Genomic DNA, 20,201 nt, shown 5'->3' on the forward strand with positions numbered 1-20,201 from the left:
TAAAGGCAATTCTTTACCGCTATAAAAAAAGACACCGGTACCTTGCAACACAAGCCACCTGTGCTCGTTAATCATCGGCCTCACGGAGCCGCCAAACTAGGAACGCCGCCTTCACTTCCTAGAATGTGGAAACCGCAGGCGTGCCGCCGTAGGAAGCACAGTTCGTTAGGAACGGCGTCCAAGCCTCCTCGTAAACTGCTTACCTTCCGATACCTTTGCTGAACATCACAATAAGATGGCACCTAACCTGCGCAGGATGTATGATCGCCGCAACGCACAGCTGCAGTACTATGTCATGAGCATCACGCGAGAAACCGGCGGAAACGAGGACTCTCCCGAAGCTCGACAAAACCATGATCGATCAGTCACCTGGAAATTTGTGCAGCGATATCTATCGAGATGTCTCCAAATACCCCGCCACGCGTCAGACTCATGCAGCAGAAAACGTGAGCTCAATGTGCGCCATTGTTCACGGCGCCAAGACGGACGCCGATAATCCGCTAACGGCCTCAGAGCACGTAGACAAACCTCCCACTGCCTCCGAATGCGGCCAATATTCCCGCCCTCGGCGAACTCACTTCCCGACGGAACCAAAATCTTTTGGCATAATCATCCTCGTTGAACAAAAAGGAACCGTCGTCAATCTTGGATTCTTCATTCAGATCGGAAGCACCTGCGAGCCAGGCACACGATCAGGACTACCTAACATTCGAAGTGGTCAAGCGAAGAATATTCGCGCAGTACCTGCAAGGCTTGACATGAAACGCCAACCACGACCGAAGGATAACGCTGCTTACCAGGAAGTCTTCGAAGTCTACAAAAGCAGACTGAAGTCAGACTCATCCTACTAAAAGAAATGACGCAAGACGCACAGAATGCACCAGCGTGAGTTTCGGCATCTTGTCGAGGAGACCAGCAGTGACAAGTAGAGAAGCAAGTGCACCGGGTCTCGAGACGGAACGTTAAGGACATCAAACAACGTCACCGCGAAGTCATCCAAACACTATAGCTTGAATGGATGGACGGCTTCCCCCGCGAGACAAGCCACTGCCTCCCCAAGCTTCATCGCCATTGCCAAAGCGTTTCATCATCTCTGTGTAACGCCTCTTGTCATACTCACTCAAGGATGCGTTTTGGAGCCTACTCAAGTTTGCCGGCCGCGGGATGAGTTTGCCAGCCGCGAAGAAACCTTTGTGAATCTTCGGAAACCAGCAAGTTCAGAACCCGCAACATCGACAACTCTCTCAGTAGCTTGAACGGCCGCCCGTTGAATCATTCATCTTCCGGCTACTAGGGCCCAAGCCAACTTATGCCTCCGTACTTACCGTTTCCCCGCACGGGGGAACTTGTGCATTGCGTCTGGGGGAGGGGGGAAGAAGACAGCACTGGTGTAACTTGTGAAGGGCAAGTTCTGGTGAGGTTTTAGGGGGGCAGCTGCTCTTTGTGCACACACCTGCCGATGCCCGTGTCCGAGCTTCGTCTGCGTCTCGATCGCCAATGTGCGCTTCAACTTCTAACCCTGTGCACCCAAACATTACCACCAGTTTGCCGGCCGCGGGAGTGTGTTGCAAATAAAGGAGAAAGAATTAAGGGACGACGGGCACGAGGAAGAGCGACGGGCGCTGCCTCGCTCAGTTCCGTCAATTTTTGATGCAGCCAGACATTCAGGTCCAGATCTCCTTCACCGTTTCTCACATCCAGACCTTTGAAAGTGGCTGGTGGCCATCCACCGTTTTCTCGATGCTGCCTCAGCCTGGCACAACTACGAAGGCATGAGACAACACTTTTGGCTGGAATGAAGTGTCACGATAAGTGATGTGTTTCGCCCGCTTTTCCATGCGTCCGACCCAAGCTCTACAGCGGATGAGAGCTCTGCGAATCCCCAACTGGACAATGCACCTCTCGACACTCTAGCTCCAGAAATACGTTGTCCAGATGGTGCAGCTTTACCCTCCACCAAGCAGCCCACTTTCGGAGACCGAGTTGGTGAGGGTAAGTACTTAGATTGTTTATCTGTACCCCGGAACCCCTACGCAGACCGAATCACGGAGATGGAAAAAGACGTGCTCAACACCAATACCAGCCGCGAGCCGCACTCTATGCCACACCTTTCGGACTCCGCGATTCCCGCCTCACTAGACAAAAATACCGCCCACAAACCCCAGCTGCTTACGATGCGGCCTCCACGTTCACCAGCGCCTAAGGACATTAAGGTTCTAGATAGCTGTCTCTGACGCGCTGAAAAAAACAAAACAGAAGTCTACCAAAGCTATCGATGTCCACGAGGCTCACCCAGTGGCATGTGAGCCCATGTATGACAAGGAGCACTTAACCCGAAATGCCAGTCAGTCAACTGCAGGCCACATGAATCCAATCACAGTAGTTTTCTTCTCTTCATAAGACCCATCACTTATCAGCCGTCCGTCGACCTGATCGAACGAGTAAGCAGCAAACGGTCTTTAGAAACCCTGGCCTCGCGTCACATACACGTCCAATCTAGTTTGCAAACATCGTTCATCAAATAAAACGTGCCACTGCAATATTGTCGGCACAGTCATGCAAAGCCATCATCGGGTACGCCCTAAGGCAGCCCGCTGTGCATTCCAGACCTGTGACTGGTACGACAGAGTCAATGTCGACCACCGGAACCTCATTGGGCAAGTTTGCAGGTGAAGTCCCGGAGTGGCAGAACCCGACCACCAATATCTAGCCAGTTGCGTTCACCGGAGGCGTCATCAGCAGAACACGAAGTCAAACCTCAGCGGCGTTTTGAGCGATCACAGCGACACATCCAGCATAGGCCGCCAGAGAATTTCTTCGGGCCTTCAACGACCACTGCGGCACAGCCAGTGTTGTCCGCCCGAACGCATTTCTGGAGCTCCCCGTACACTTTCGCAGCGTGACCGAGCGTAATGTAGATGTAATGGAGCTCGGGTATGGGTGCGTGTGGGGCTCGGTGGAAGGAAGACAATGATGAAGACAGATAAACAACAGCCAGCTAGCCTAGTGAACGTGCGCTGTCTCTGAGTCTCGTTCATTACAAAACACACCCACACATACACACACACACGTATATATATATATATATATATATATATATATATATATATATATATATATATATATATATATATATATGTGTGTGTGTGTGTGTGTGTGTGTGTGTGTGTGTGTGTGTGTGTGTGTGTGTGTGTGTGTGTGTGTGTGTGTGTGTGTGTGTGTGTGTGTGTGTGTGTGTGTGTGTGTGTGTGTGTGTGTGACGAACCACACGAGAACGATGTGGTGGAATGTTAGAGAAGGAAGAAGACGAAGACAAATAAATGGTTCATCGTACAGCCATCACGTCTCCTGCGTCACACTAGTCGACAGGATCTACCGTGCCCTTCATCATGGCGACATCCAAGAAAGTCATCAACATCCCGAAGTACTCGGGAGCATCTACGGACGTCCCCTTTGACAAGTGGCTCCAGCTCTTTGAGGTGAGGACTGCGGCCGCAGCATGGATGGAGCGAGATAAGCTGTGCTACTTCTCTGATTACCTTGAAGGTGAGGCTTTCCGATGGTTTTTCACCGAGGTTTTTGACACAGACGCGTCTTGGGAAAGCTTATGTAAACGCATGAAGGAACGCTTTACGAGCGGCGTCGCGGATCCTTTTCGCCAATTCGTTCATTGCTGGTTGCGAACAAGCCAGAGCTTGAAGGAATACTATAATGAAAAAATGTCTCTCGGACGCCTCACCAACCTAAAGGACACGCACCTTATATCAGGGCTCATCGACGGCCTTCCTGCGCATATGGAGATGGCGCTTGCTGGACTTACCTCGTTCACACCAGAGGTATGGCTTACAGCTGCACTTCGTGTAGAGTCAACCATGGAGAGAGTGAAGTTACATCGCTTTCCACCAGCTCGGAATACACAGATTAACGTAACAAGTGACAGAACTTTAGCGAGAGAGGAAGACGGGACGGCGGCCAACGTGGTCGTGTTGTTCTCTCGCCACTTTATTATCCAGGTTGATTTGCTGAAGCGGAGCGGCGGCGGCTGCCACGTCCAAACCGCCAGGCCAGAAGCTCGTTCTCCACCACTCGCGCCTCGAGCTGTCGCGTGAGCTGCAAGAGAGGCGCAGCGTGGTGACTAGAAAAAATGACGATGACGGTGAATTGCGATGATGATGACGCTACAGATTACTCCCCCCCCCCCCCCGAAGAAATGAAGCCGGAATGAAAATAATGAGAGCGTATATACAAGCGAGTTAGGTTCGCAAAACGAAACGGGGTCCGTGAGCAGTCCAGGTCGTAAACTGGAAGGGACAATCGGCAACCAGTGGGTCTCTGGCGGGCGACACTGGGAATGGCGCAGCGGACGAGGGTGGCTACGCAGGCGCGCTGTTGGAAGGAGCGGGCGAGGGTCGTGATCAAGGGACACTTTTGTCGATAGCGAGTACGAACAAGGTGAAAAATGGTCAAGGGCCGAGAACACACACGGGCCGTTTCGGTGCGGTCGATTGTCGCGCGCACTCGGACACTGATGCTTAAAAGATGGACTGTAGCATGAGCGTAGTACGACCAGTCCAGAGGGTCTAGTGTTACTTCCTTGTTGGAGCTGGTGGGAACGTCGACAGGGAGTGTGGTCAACCCTGGTAGTGTGTTTACCGTGCTGGTACCGTCGCTTGCGTTGGCACATTACCGGCTGCGGCGGCCGTCTGGTCGGCCGAGTAGGGTGCAGATAAGTTGTAAACGGTGCGCTTTGGACCGATGAAGTGCGACATGGTTTACAGTGATAACGAGCCGGCTCAGAGGGCACTGATAGATTGCTTTTTCCGACCTTTGACGACGTGTAACGCGTAGGCGTACGCCGATCAGTCGTCGCGTTGTTCGAGCTAGAACCGACGTTTGGTGATGCGAGATCAAGTGGAGGGTATGTGGCGTCACAGTTGTCATGGGCCGTCGACGGCGTTGAAATGCTCAAGCACGCGTACATAGTGGTACGCGGACGGTTTAACTGCGCATCTGTTGGGGCATGCATGGTGTGCTCCACCTGTGGTGAGCCAGGCGTGCGGCCCTCGGGATTTCCTGACATCGTCACAGCATCATGCACGTTCAGCCGTGCCTGCTCAGGAGCTTGAACTTCTGTAGGATACATCGAGGATGATGTTAGTAGGTGCTGGCAGTCCACGAGGTTTTGAGCAGCAGGCACCGGTGTGCAGGGGAAACTGATGGCGTGTAGTGTCACAGCGGGCTCTGGGTCCATAGTGTGAGTGGTGTCGCGGGCCTCCACAGGTGCCGGAACAGGCGGGGAGTCTGCAGGAAGGTCAGCTGGCCCAGCTGAAGTCGTCAAATTGCCTGGGACAGACAAATCAGCCGACCAAGTCTCTGCAGCGAATGCGACGGTGCACGGGGCAGCGGCCGGTGTCGAATCTATGTGGCCAGTTGCCGGCAGGGGAATGATCTGGCCTGGCTGTGAGGCGAGAGGCGTCCTGGAAGGTGATGAGCCAGGTGCCGTTGTGTCATTTTTGGGAGGAGGAGCATGTTTAAGGCCGTAAAATTTGAGCACGGCATCTCGCAAGTGATCGTACGGGTGAGGGCTCCAGGAGAAGTATGTGAGGTGGTGTTTGAGGTCATGTGTAAGATGGTATTCCAATACCTCGTACATGAGCTCTTGGATCCAGATGCCGTTGTGATACAAGGCCGCCGCAAACTCCTCGAACCACGACTCTAGGTGAGAGGTCCGGAACGGGGGCAGTGGCGGGTCGAATTGAGGCTGCCAGGCTTGTGCTGACTGGAGCATGGCCGCGTAGCTCGGTGGCAGTAGTGCAGTGCCGGTCGCTTGTTCGTGTGTCCGTGGTCACCAATGTAGCGAGAGAAGGAAGACGGGACGGCGGCCAACGTGGTCGTGTCGTTCTCTCGCCACTTTATTATCCAGGTTGATTTGCTGAAGCGGAGCGGTGGCGGCTGCCACGTCCAAACCGCCAGGCCAGAAGCTCGTTCTCCACCGCTCGCGCCTCGAGCTGTCGCGTAAGCTGCACGAGAGGCGCAGCGCGGTGACTAGAAAAAATGACGATGACGATGAATTGCGATTATGATGACGCTACAGAACTATAGTCAGCGTCCACGTAATACCCTGGTACGAACACCCGTGCGTAAGTGCAAACACTGCGCGATGGATGGCTTACCCCGACAGATGCGCTGGCATAATAAATGCCCATGACGCGCAAGCATTTCCGCCCTCTCCACCAACCAGGGAAACGAGGAGGGCGACCCCGGGTTCATGTAATTCAGTTTGATGCCCTCATCAACGGGTACCCTGTCAGCGCTACTCTTGATACCGGAGCTACGATTACCTGCATTAGCGAAACAGTGCTTAAGGCACTTCACCCGCAAATAATGAAGAATTCGTGCATCTCAGTTCAACAAGTCACATCATCTACCAAAACTTTGGTTCGCGTTAATTTAAAGGTACAGATAGGAAAAGTGACAAGAGAAATTCAGGCTCATGTTCTACAAGGCATGAAGAGCAACTTACTTCTTGGCTTGGATAGTGCTTGCCTGATTAACTTGTCGCTGGACCTTGACACCATGACTCTACGCCAAGGAACAGACATCCTCCATTCTCGTACAGAAAACCACGCCACGGCTAACATGGGCGCGTCTTCGCAAGGTGTTGAAGTTTGCGGTGTACTACATCTAAATGAAACTGAACAGTTGGCATTGAAGCAGCTTATCCACAAGTACGATGACATTTTTTCTAAGTCACAGACAGACATTGGCTGCATCAATAGCGAAATGCATTGCATTCATCTCACGAACAATGTACCCATTCGTAGAGCTCCCTATCGATGCTCAGAAACCAACAGCGTTGAAATGGACAGACAGATCAACGAACATCTCAAGCAAGGTGTCATACGACTATCTACCTCGCCATACGCTGCGCCAGCACTTCTGGCAGAGAAAAAAGGGGAAGGACGCATGCGCTTCTGCATCTACTACCGCAAGCTAAACGAACTGACGGTGCCTGATTATCAGCCCATCCCTCGCATCAATGACGTTCTCGATTCTCTGTGGAAATCTACGTACTTCTCGACGTTAGACATAACGTCAGGTTACAGGCACGTGAATATTCACCCTGATGACATTCCGAAAACGGTGTTTGTCACACGTACCGGTCCCTACGAGTGGCTCGTTATGCCTCTTGCTCTTCGGAATGCTCCGGCCACCTTCGCACAGGCTATCGAATTCACATTGACAAAACACCGTTTGCAGAACGTCACGAATTACTTCGATGACATTGTTGCCTACTCTGACACGTTTACAGACCATCTGAGGCATCTAGAGGGCGTTTTGAAAGCTTTGAAAAGCGAAGGCGTCAAGCTGGAATTAAAGAAATGTCAATTCGCTCAAACCTCCACTGAGTACCTGGGACACAAGGTTTCGCATGGCACCGTCACTCCAAAGCGAAGCAACGTGGACGCAATCTTACGGTTTCCGACACCATCACGCCCTAAAGAGTTCCAGCGTTTTCTCGGCATTGTCAATGTTTACCGTCGATACATCGACCACTTCAGTCAAATCGCTAACCCACTGACGCACCTGCTCAGCAGAGATGCCACCTGGAACTGGGATTCGGAGTGTGAACTGTCTTTCATTCAGCTCAAGAAATGCGTGACAGAAGAACCAATTCTTAACATCTACGATGCCACTAAGCCTTGTGTGCTATACTGCGATGCATCTAACAGAAGTGTCGGCGCCGTCTTGAAGCAGGCTGATGATGAAGGTAGAGAACACCCAATTGCATACTATTCACGGAAGTTACTAAAAGACGAAATTAATTACGACATCACAGAACTGGAATGTTTGGCAATTATTGACGCCATTGATAAACGGCACTGCTATCTATACGGGAAACCTTTCACTGTATCACAGATCACGCAGCGTTGGAATGACTTAAAAGCATCAAGAATCCCCGAGGACGACTTTCTGGTGGTCCTTGAAACTCTCCATGTACGACGTGAACATCAAACACAAAAAGGGCATTGACAACATTGAAGCTGATACACTATCTCGAAGCCCGGTAGTTCAACTCCTATCTGCTGAGCAACTGCGAGAGCATCACAACGACAAACCACCCGGAAAGCATACCATTGAGAACGGACTGAGTATAGTGACACGCAGAGGAATACGAAAAGTCTATGTGCCTTTTGCCCTCCGGTCTTCTCTTCTCCAAAAAGCTTATGACGCTTTCGGTCATGTTGGGGTAAAGAAGCCGTTGCGGCTTCTCTCTCCACAGTACTATTGGCCCGACACCATCACCGACGTGAGCGAGTACATACGCCACTGCGATACTTGTCAGCGCTGCAAGAAACCGAAGACCAAACGATTCGGTTCCTTGGAGTCTTTGCAACCAGCGGAACAACCATTTGATCTTCTGGCCATGGACACTATCGGAGGTTTTGGCAACTACGGCTCATCCAAAAGATTCATTCACTTTGCCGTTGATCATGCCACCCGTTATGTCTGGGCTTTCGCACACAAGAATGAGACTTGCGACGCGTGCACCTCTTATCTGAAGAGTATCTTCGCTGCTGAAAAGCCTCGGAAGTTCCTCTAGGACCGTGGCACAGGATTCACTGCCGCCAAATTAAAGCAGTTCCTCAAGCACAACAATATTCATCAGCTTTTAACAAGCTCACAACGCCCGCAGTGTAATGGCCTAAACGAGCGCACTAATCAGACGATCGTTACTCGCCTCCGATGCAAGATCAACGACGAACCCAGAAAGCGTGGCCGCGTCTCCTCTCAGATGTTGTCGACGAGTACAATAGAACACCTCACAAAATCCCAGGCTACCCACCCTGCTTTCTTATGTATGGCACACCATCGTATTCCTATCTTCTTTCAGGCGTTACTGAAAATCTGCAGGAAGCTCGTACAAACGCAGTTCGCACTTCAGTAGCATATCACGAGAAAAACAAGATCATATATGACAAGAATTTCCTTCCATTAGAGCTTCAAGCGGGAGACTTTGTTCTATATGAAGCATCCTCGCACCCGAACCGCGGCAAACTCAGCGCAATCATGGAAGGACCCTATACGATCATACGCAAGCTTTCGGCAGTTAACTACGAGATCGACCGCAGCGTCGCTTCACTCAGTCGCCAGACTGACATCGTTCATGTCGGGAGACTTAAACGGTATCATCCGCCCCTGCATCTACGTCTCTCTCGGGGGAGGGGGGAAGCGTGGGACGAACCACACGAGAATGGTGTGGTGGAATGGTAGAGAAGGAAGAAGACAAAGACAAATAAATGGTTCATCGTACAGCCATCACGTCTCCTGCGTCACACACACACACACACACACACACACACACATATATATATATATATATATATATATATAGAGAGAGAGAGAGAGAGAGAGAGAGGGAGAGAGAGAGAGTCATTGCGCCATCATACTCACTGGCTCTGAAGGCGTGGTCGACAGATCAAAGTGAATAGAAAAATCAGAGTAAAGTTCACTCGTCACATGCTATTAATACCCTCATATGTTCATTGTGCAAAGATAATGTGTGGGTTTTATGGCGCAAGGGCCAATTTATGGGCAAAGAGCGCCATTTCAATCAGTATAGAGATGTGGGCAATGATATGTTGCGTGGCTGTATAGGGGCCTTAAAATTCCTCGCGATAATGCGGGTAAAAACATGAGTATTAAAGACATGACAGTGGCGTGATATGCATATTAAAAAGGGTCACAAAGGTTTTGATAATAAAAACATGTAAAAATATTTGGCACTAGCACACGTGCTTCAGCAGCGCCCTTGTGTCCAAGGGCTGCGAGGCAAGTGCTTTTAAATGTAATTACTGCAGCAGCAACCTCTCTTGAGAGGTCACGCTACGTAATGCCTGGATATATTACATAGTAAAAATTGACATCTCTTAAAAAAGCTAACAATGCTTTATGGGTGAAAAGTGGTTCCCTACCGACAAACATTGCGGGGTGTATGGTATATGTTGTCGGTAGGGTAATGGAAAGTGTTGTCTTCTTACAGTGTCTAATTGTTTACATTAAATTAAAACGTAAAGAACTGTTAATGCCTCACCACATTTGTCACACCAAGGTGGATCGCCACCGGACAAAAGATGTGTGTGTGTCGTGTATGTGTGTCCCATCCTGAGTCTTGTTAGTGTTACCTCTGTTAGACGTGATTTTGATACTGGTGGCATATGGCCAAGATGTGGCTTGATAACGTGTTGCTTGTTTTGTGTGTGTCTATCCCACTTGCTATGCCAGTAGTCCCTGAGCTTTCGTTTGAGAGACGGCTTAAGATCACGGGGCGAGATCGATATGTGTGTAGTGGCTCTGATTTCATGGACGGATGCAGCAAGCTGATCCGCCATCACGTTGCCTTGAATCTCACGGTGCCCTGGCACCCAGCACACTACAACATGTTGGCTGAGTGTGTAGAGTGTGCACAAAATGGAGTAAAGTGAGACAAGGACAGGGTTTTTTCTTTTTTAAGACTGTGCAGAGCCGTTAACACACTGAGGGAGTCGGTATAAATTACTGCTTTTTGTATTTGTAATTGTTTGATGTGTTTAGCTGCCACAAGTATCGCATAAGCTTCCGCTGTGAAGATACTTGTGCCTGGATGTAGAGGGCCAGCATCCGAAAAGGAAGGGTCAACAGCAGCGTAGGACACAGAGGAGTTGGTCTTAGAGGCATCTGTAAAGAACTCAGGACGTGTGTATTTGTGTTGAAGTTCCAGGAAATATGTTCGGATATAGGCAATAGGCGCATGTTTTGTAACTTCTAGAAAAGACACATCGCAGTCTATAGTCTGCCATTGCCACGGTGGCGGGTATGCTACAGGAGTCATTAAACTGTGTTCAAGTGAGACTCCAGTTTCCTCAGCTAGACTCTTCAGGCGAACTGAGAAGGGCTGCCTCATCGAAGGCCTGTTTTGCAACAGAATTGAGCTCGACAAATCGTTAATAGTAGAGTATGACGAGTGCTTCTTGTCTGCTTTTACCTTAAGGAAATAAACAAAGGACATTTAAGTTCTCTGCAGATTGTGACCACTCATTTGACTACACATAAAGGCTTTCTACGGGGCTGGTGCGAAAAGCACCCGTAGAAAGGCGGATGCCCAAATGGTGCACGGGGTCCAGCATCTTCAAGGCACTTTGAGTAGCAGACTGATAGACAACGACCCCATAATCTAAGCGGGTGCGAATGAGGCTTCTATACAGGTTCATGAGACATTGCCTGTCACTACCCCACGTAGTACGTGACAACACTTTTATAACACTCATGGCTTTTAAACATTTTGTTTTTAAATACTTGATGTGTGGTACGAATGTCAACTTGTTGTCCAAGATTAAGCCTAAGAATTTATGCTCCGCATTGACAGACAGACGTTGACCGTTCAGTTCAATGTCAGGTTCTGAGTGCACGCCTCTCTTTCGGGAGAACAAGACACACGTCCTTTTTTCTGGGTTCAGCCGGAATCCGTTTTCCTCTGCCCATTTGGAGAGCTTGTTTAAACCTAACTGAACCTGCCGCTCACACATTGCTAATTTGCATTACTTATATCCAAGCTGGACGTCATCGACATATGTGGAATAGAACATGTTACGGGGGATGGACAGGTGCAAGGAATTCATTTTAATAATAAAAAGTGTAGAACTAAGTACACCACCTTACGGTACTCCCGTTTCTTGCACAAATGTTTGGGAGAGAGTACTGCCCACACGGACGCGAAATTTCCGATTGGACAAGTAACTCTCGAATATGGAAAGCATTCTACCGCGCACACCCATGTGAGACAAGTCTCTTAATATCCCAAAACGCCATGTTGTGTCGTAAGCCTTCTCGATATCGAGAAACACTGAGAGGAAGTATTGTTTGTGGACAAAAGCGTCTCGGATCTGTGCCTCGATACGCACCAAATGGTCGGTGGTGGATCTACCCTCTCGAAACCCACACTGGAACTGGTCGAGCAGATTGTGTGTTTCAAAGAAATGTAAAAGTCGGCGGTTTATCATTTTTTCAAAAAGCTTACAAAGGCAGCTGGTTAGTGCAAAGGGTCTATAACTTGAAACTGAGGAAGCGTCCTTGCCCTGTTTCAAAATAGGGATAACAATAGCCTCTTTCCAGAAAGCAGGGATGGTGCCAGAAAGCCAGATAGCATTGTATAGAGAGAGTAATGTTTTTCGCGTTTTAGCCGGCGGGTTTTTCAACATTTCATACGTGACACGGTCGTAGCCTGGTGCAGAATTACTGCTAGAGTTTAGTGATGTTTGTAGCTCAGCTAAGTTGAAAGGTTGGTTGTATGCCTCGTGTTTTTTGCACTTATATTCTAGTTTCTGTTTTTCTATCCTTGCTTTATATCTTTGGAAAACTTCAGTATAGTGTGCCGAGCTAGACACTTGCTCGTAGTGTGCACCGAGGAAGTTCGCCTGATCTTCCAGGCTGTCACCCTGTGTGTTTACGAGTGGGAGTGAGTGTACTTGTCTTCCTGCTACCCTACGAACCATGTCCAGATTTTAGCCTCTTGTGTATATGAATTTATCCCTGATAAAAAAATTACGGCATATTCACGGGGTGAATGATGATGAATGGGCGAAGCTCCGGAGGGATTCATCGGTAAACTGTGAATCTTCCGTGTAATTCGCCCAGTCGATCATCATGTAAAGACGTGAGAAACGCTGTGTGTGTATATACACAAATCAACTTTTATTTGTTCTTAGACGACGGATGGCTTGCGATGTCCCTTGCCTCGCGCGCTCGCACATCGGGATTCTGTCTGCGAGCGCGCGCTGCTGCCGCCTTGCGCTCTCTCCGCAGTGCAGCCTTATTCATCCGGCGACTACGAGCGCGCGCCAACAGCGAACGTATTTTATTACAACGCTCCCCCTAGCGTACGTCGCCGCACTAAATCGAACGATTGCCTTCAACCAATGACACGCGCCATATGTGACATCATTCCTATTTTATAAGATCTCGCGTCTTTCATCAACTACAAGTACCGCTTTCTAGTTTATAACATCTTGCATCTTTTCATCATCAGCTACAAGTACCACCATCTAGTAAACACTACAAGAACTAAACGAGAGGTGGCTACATACAGGAGACAGTACCGCCATCTAGTGAACACTGCAAGAACTAAACTAGAGGTGGCTACATACAGGGGACGGTACCGCCATCTAGTGAACAGTGCAAGAACTAAACTAGAGGTGGCTACATACAGACTACAGGGGACGCACAGCCCACGCCCTAAGGAGCTTCGCCCCTAAAACTTGTGCCAGCTTTCTCTTCTGGCCTGCCGACGCGTTCTCCTGCATCGAGATTTTATTTTCTTAAAGCTCTCAAAGTTTTCCGCTGTCGGCGAGTTGCGCAGCAACCTCCATGCCCTGTTCTGTTCCTTTCGCGCATTCTGACATTCAGTGTTCCTTCACGGGACGTGTCGTTTGCCGGGCAGTCCAGATGTTTGTGGAATGCACTTGGCTGCTGCGTCAGTAAGAAAAGCCGTGAAGTACTGCACAGCTTCATCTATGCCTAATCCGCATATGTCGGTCCAACTTAGGTTTGTAATCTTTTGAAATTGTTCCCAGTCGCCTTTGTTTACCAGCCATTTGGGAACATGTGGAGGACATTCATATGTTATTGGTGTACTCAAAACTAAAGGAAAATGGTCACTTCCGTATGGATTATTTATGACTTTCCACTGAAGTAATAGTACAAGTGAAGGAGATGCGATACTGAAGTCTATGGAGGAGTAAGTATTGTTTGCAAGGTTATAATATGTTGCCTCTTTTCTATTAAACAGACAAGCACCTGATGAAAAAAGGAACTGTTCATTGAGACGACCTCGGGCATCACATTGACAGTCACCCCATAAACCGCTGTGCGCATTCAGGTCCCCTAGAACCAAATAAGGTTCTGGTAACTAATCTATTAAAGACTGGAAATCATGTTTTTCCAGGCGGTGTTGCGGTGGTATGTATAGAGAGCAGATGGTGACGAGCTTATTCAATAGAACTGCTCGAACAGCCACTGTCTGTAGGGGATGTTAGTAGTGGTAGATGACTGCATGCTACTCCTCGATTAACTATAATGGCTACACCACCAGATGACGCCACAGCATCATCTCTGTCCTTTCGGAAGACAACATCTTGACGCAAAAACTTTGTATTCTTGGATTTTAAGTGTGTTTCCTGTACACACAGCACTTTTGGAGAATGTTTGTGTAGAAGTTCTTGGACATCGTCGAGGTTTCGAAGTAGTCCTCTGACGTTCCATTGTATAATTTGTGTCTCTATTATGGGAGTAAAGAAGTGCTGTGTGTACGAAATGAGTGTGGCTTGTGTTTAAAGAGAGAAGTGACTTATCTTACAGAGCCTTTAGAAGGCCCTGTAATTACCGTTTTGTCTTTTTTAGAGCGGTCGAGGGAACCCCGCCGCTCCTTTGGCGCAGTCTGCGCCGGTGCAGTTGATGTGTCCATCGCCTCAGGAGAGACGACAGATAATGTTGTTTTCGTTGTAGGCTTCGTCGTGACGGACGGAGCCTTAAACCCCATCGGGCTGGAGGTCGAGGGGATTTCTTTAGTTTGTAAGGTGCCCTGGCTGCTGCCAAGGTTCACAGGGGCCTTCGGTGGGGCTGTATTCAAGGAGGGTGGGGCAGCCGAGGCTGCTCCTCCCATGGGGGCTTGTGGCACGCTCGGCGTGGTCCAAGGCATTGCCGAAAACCGAAGTGGTGCTGACCCCCCTCGCACCACTTCGGCATACGATGTGTTCCCAGCAAAATGCGGGGAAACGCGCTGCCGCGCTTCACGGAAGCTTATGTTCAATTTAAACTTTGTATTAATAATTTCTTTTTCCATTTTCCAGGCCACGCATGACCTGGAATATGCAGGATGGTCACCCTCACAGTTTGCGCAGTGCACTTGTAGCTGACAGTCATCGTCAGCGGTATGACCTTTGGTGCCGCATTTCGCGCAGGTAAGCTGTCCTCGGCAGCTCTGGGAGCCGTGCCCGAACCTCTGACACTTAAAGCAACGCCGCGGGTTGGTTATGTATGGTCTAATTGGCAGTTTAAGATATCCTGTTGCTATTTCAGTTGGGAGGGTGCTAGATGCGAAAGTTAGTATGACGTGCTTCGTTGGAATTTCCTTATTTTCTCTTCTTATTTTGATACGCTGCACCTGAATGACGTTTTCCTCTTTCCAGCCTGTTAGAAGTTCATCAGAGAGGTCCATCAGGTCTCCATCTGATGGACACCCTTCACAACACCCTTCACTGTGTTCATGGTTCGATGCGGTGTGATTGTGATAGGCTGATCCCCAAATGCTGTGAGTTTATGTAGTCTCTGGTACAGTGCGTTGTCTTTTATCTCAAGTAACAGGTCAGCACTGGCAGTCTTTGTGGCCTTGTAGCCTGCGCCCAGCGTTTCTATGAGACATTTGGACACAATGAAAGGTGAAATACTTCTAGCTTTCTTTTCTGTACTTTCACAGTGAATTATGTGGTATTTGGGGAAGTTATCTTTTTTGTTTGGAACAAATTCGAAAATTGCATCGGTGCGCTACCTCTTGGAGGGGCGATTAGTTGTGAGAGGGCTAGGTGTTCCCATAAATTTGATAGCTTATTCGGCGGCCTTGCCAGCCACCTACCACCGAGCCCAATTAGGGGACGCTGCGAGACGCGAAGGAGGCGCAGGCGCCAGCCGTACATGGCCGCTATAACCTAATATATCTACCCAAGGTTGGATATTTACACTAAGTTAACCCTTGCCGCCAGGAGAAATTGGAAGTGAAATGAAGTGAGGAGAATACAGGAAAGATGTAAAGTGAGAAAAAAAGACGAAGATGTAGGGAGAGAGAGATAGGAAAAGGCGACTGCCGACTTCCCCTGGGTGGGTCAGCCCAGGGGGGCCGTCTACGTGAAGCCGGGGCCAAAGGGGTGTGTTGCCTCTGCCGGGGGGGCCTTAATGGTCCAATCACCCAGCGTCGGCTCAACCCCCAGGATCCCCTTTTCCCCGTACACGGCAAAGCCACGCAAGGCTAGGCGTGGGAGAGAGTAGAAACTCCCCCGTTAGCTCGGGTCCGTGGTGTCGCTACACACCAAACGCCTACTTGCGCAGGCGCCCCTGCGGGGGTGCAAAGAGAATGATGTGTCGGATAATTACCCATAGTATGTAAAACAGCAGATGAACGTGCGTAGTGCATGCAAAGGCACGCAATTCCCGCGAGCACTTCGCGTTGTAAAGCGCTCAGAGAAAGGGAGCGCCAATAAAGCTTTTATTCGCGGAGCCCCAAACGCATATTTCGAAGTTTGAGGCTTCAGTCCTCAATTCGTTTCCCTCTGTGTCCTAACGACAGCACTTCAGTCAGCTGCGCTTCACTTACCGTTTGTTTCATTAGGTAATGTCGAAGAAAGTAACAAAAACGGGCTCCTTTATATATTCGCATTGGTTCACTCAAGCAATCTGCGTGCTGGCGGGTTCTCTTGCCTGTGTCTAAAACAGCGCAATTTTTTGTTGTTGCTTTTAGATTAAGCCTCATCTTTTGTTTATTTATGATAACAAAACAAACAGTCACTGACAACAAGGCAACGTATAAGAAATATTGTTCCTCAATTGGAGTGTGCCTCGGTGCAACAGTGGCTAGGGTGCTCGGCTGCTGACCCGAAAGTCAAGGATTCGATCCCGGTCACGGTGGGTGCATTTCGATGGAGGCTAAATGGCAGAGGCCAGTGTATTGCGCGAGGTGAGTGCACGGTAAAGAACACCAGACGGCAAAATTTTTCGTATCCCTCCACTACGCTCTTTCATAATCATATCATGGTTTTGGGATGTAACAAACCGTATATTATTATTATTATTTATTGGAAGTAAATTAAATGGATGTCGCCGAGAAGCCACATGACCGCAGTTTTCAAATGATTCCATGTCTTTAGTTAACCTTCCATCTGCAGCATGTTGCCCTTTCATTCACTTTCATTTCATTTTACAATCTCTTTACCAAAGTAAGAAATTGTTTAGAATCTCCCTAGTCTTACCCTGATTACCACAAGCTCAACGAGTAGTTACCTGAATATGATGCATGCAAACAACAGGCTCTACGCAAGGTCTCGGTTTCTACTCCGTGATCCACAGCTTCATGCGCAATACTTTTTTGGGAATGAATGAAACGCCCGTTTGCGCACACTTACGTATGTTTTGTTCATAGCCAAAAAAATGCGCGAATAGAATTTCATCAGGCTAATTGCGTTTCGTTTAATCTGGATATATACACAAATCCGCATGCTCCCTATAAGGCGGTAAGTGGTAGAAATGCTGCCAGCCTCACCCCTTAAGCACCCATTGTTTTAGATAGACAACCTATTTCCCAGACAATTTCTTTTCATTTCTTATGTGTTGTACTTTGAAAGAATCTTGAATAGTTAGGTGTTTCACCACAGAGCCACGTCACCGCTTCAAACTACATAGGCAAACTAACCCACATAGGCATCAAGTCCAGCGAGCAGTCGCGTTAGGAGACGCAATATTACATGGCAGACACGCAGAATCGCACCATAAGTCACTAGTGATGTGAGAAAAAATTTAGTAGATCAAAGCTGCCAAATCGCTTTGAAAGCTCAGTCCTAATTAACTATCATCACCATGATGATCAGATACAGAAACAATTATTTGAACAGCTACATAAATGCGCTTATTGCTTTAGAATACACAGTAAGTGTTTGTCAACTTGAATAAAAAGTCATAAATGTTGCAATGAGCACTTTGCAACTGTACTAGCTGTTTTAGAAGTAGGCGCTTGTAAAACTTGCAACCGCAAACATAATCAGCAGAGATATTTCCTTTCTCACGGCAGGGTTCTGGTGCCTACCATGAGGTGAAGTGTGGCAAACTAACAACACTTTTTAGCTCATACGTATACTTTTCAGCAATACAGTGTTACCAAAAAAAAAATCTGCGCATGCACGAGTTTTTACACAACTTAAACTAGTTGCCTGAATAGGCCCTTACGTTTACGGCGCTGTCTCACAAGTCTATAGTCGTTCACAGCTACTACGCGAATCCAAAAACGTATTACGCAATACGAAAACGTTTAGGTAGGCCAGCGGTAGTTTTCTAAAACATCCGTTCAAGTAACACGGTAAACGCGATCCGGTATTCCACTAATACCGTAACGCTAAAACTTATACGTACCAGTAGCCAGGAGCTCCTAATGGCGAGGCATCGCGAAAAAGACCCTAAATACTGCCCAGTTGAACTCCTAAACACAAAACTGAAACGTTGTACAAGCTCTTGGCTGGCCACCACGGCGCGCCAGTGGTTACGGTGCTTAGATGCCGACCCGAAGAATCTGGCTTCATTCCGGCCACCACGGTCGCATTTGGACACAGAATAAATTCTAGATTCTCGCGTACTGTACGGTCTTAGTGCAAAGACGTCGAAATCATCCCGAACTCTGTTACATCTCCCACAGCATGAGTCATTTTATATTTCAGGAACCAAACAACGCTTTTTGTTCTCAAGTCTCAGACAAAAGTATACTTTACCATCCACTTTCCCCTTTGAATTTGATGTTCTCTTTAACCGTAGGGTAAGGGCTGCTCTCCGTCTTGTCAGTGGTCGTGCTTGAGACACAGTTAATTTTGTCCGAAAGACGTAGTCCAAACGAAAAGTTAGTCAAGGTGAACGTGACGTTCACCTGCAAAAGCTAGAAGGCAAGAAAACGTATTTTATCTATCAGTTCACGCAACAATCGTTCACGTGAAAAGTGGCGAAATACTAATTTTCTCATCAAGTACTCGTCCTCCATAAAAATGTAGACAGGCTGACGACTTCATCTCACACTGTGCACAATTATTCAGAATTGTATAATTCCTTGAACATGAATTGTTCACCCGAAAACAAGAAACAATTAGGTGGAAGATACGTCTAGGATTGAGTGAGTTTAGCTAATTGTAACACAATAAAAACTAAAACATTTACAGCCAGTGCTTTGCCTCACTTCATCTACGCAAGGCCACAAGAAAGTACAGCTGCTTGCATGCGTCAATAATTACAGAACCTGCGAACCCCCGTCTCTACAATGAACGTGAAGTGTTCTAATATAAACGTAAGCTTTACTTCACATCTCGGCATAAAATTTACGCAAAGCCTTTTTAAGTTTTTAGAAAAACATTGGTAGAAAGAGGACGCATTCATACAAAGTACCGTTCTTTATGACGGGGTGTATTTCGGGTATTGAACAGTAACTTCTTTTTAGTGTGTTATGCACAAATGTTTCATTCGACTTTAATAAGTCCTAATTACCGCCTCACAATACAATTAGGCTAATTCTGTTCTACTCAAACGTGTCCACACACAGTATTAACGCGATAGCGTTTGTGCGCTCGTGTCGCAGAAATTCTGCCGTTGGTGTCAGCATCATTGGTTGTAAGCGAAAAATGGTCCTTGAGTGAAAATCGAGAAAGAGGCAAATAAAATTAACAATAAAATTCTCGGTCCCATTGAGGATTGAAACCGGGCCGTTCGTGTGGCAAGCAGGTGTCCAACCAAAAAGCCACGATGTTACTAGCAGCTGCTTCGGGAAAGAACACAACATAAATGCCATGTAGTGGAAGGAGTCTCCTTAACGCATTCTGTCCGACAAGTGTCACGACGAAAGCGAGCCTATTTGGCGATTGGTAGGCGAATATAGGCGGCCACTGAACTACGTCAAAAAAGGCCGGGATAGTGCAGCCATCGCCGCTAAACACACACATAAACTTTCAAACAGCTCTAAAAATGAACAACTATATCCATCCAGCGGAAATTATATTATGCTTTTTCAGAGACGTTGATGAAGCAAACAGCAAACGCTAGATAATGTGCTGCCATCTGTGAGGCATGGTGAAACGCTTTATGACCTGAAAGATGGTGAGCGCGGGGCGTGTATTTTGGAGGCCATGCAACCCTTGCTTTAGATCAAGAACCTCTATGTACTATCAGCGTCAAATGAAACTCGAACCAAGGTCAATCTAAATATGTTGCGAAAGTCTGAACGAAAAGTGGTCTGAAACCTATTGCGACAAACATCAACAACCGCGTGACGATTGAAGCGCGACTATGTGAGGGGGGATAAATAGCGAAAACTAAGAAAAATAATAAACGTGTATTTTCAATAGTTTTAATTTTATTTAATGCACAAAATA

At 48.0% G+C, this 20,201-nt stretch overlaps 1 protein-coding gene across 1 annotated transcript in view; it reads right to left on the reverse strand.

The window, feature by feature from the left end:
* Window positions 1-20,201, reverse strand: part of LOC142768648 (uncharacterized) — a 149,976-nt gene that overhangs the window by 70,521 nt on the left and 59,254 nt on the right. Inside the window, exon 2 of the mRNA XM_075870660.1 lies at window positions 18,561-18,721. Within this exon, the coding sequence (XP_075726775.1) occupies window positions 18,561-18,721 (161 nt within the window). The remainder of the gene's footprint in view (window positions 1-18,560; window positions 18,722-20,201) is intronic.

The sequence above is a fragment of the Rhipicephalus microplus genome, chromosome 8 (genome assembly GCF_043290135.1).
Source record: "Rhipicephalus microplus isolate Deutch F79 chromosome 8, USDA_Rmic, whole genome shotgun sequence".
NCBI lineage: Eukaryota > Metazoa > Arthropoda > Arachnida > Ixodida > Ixodidae > Rhipicephalus > Rhipicephalus microplus.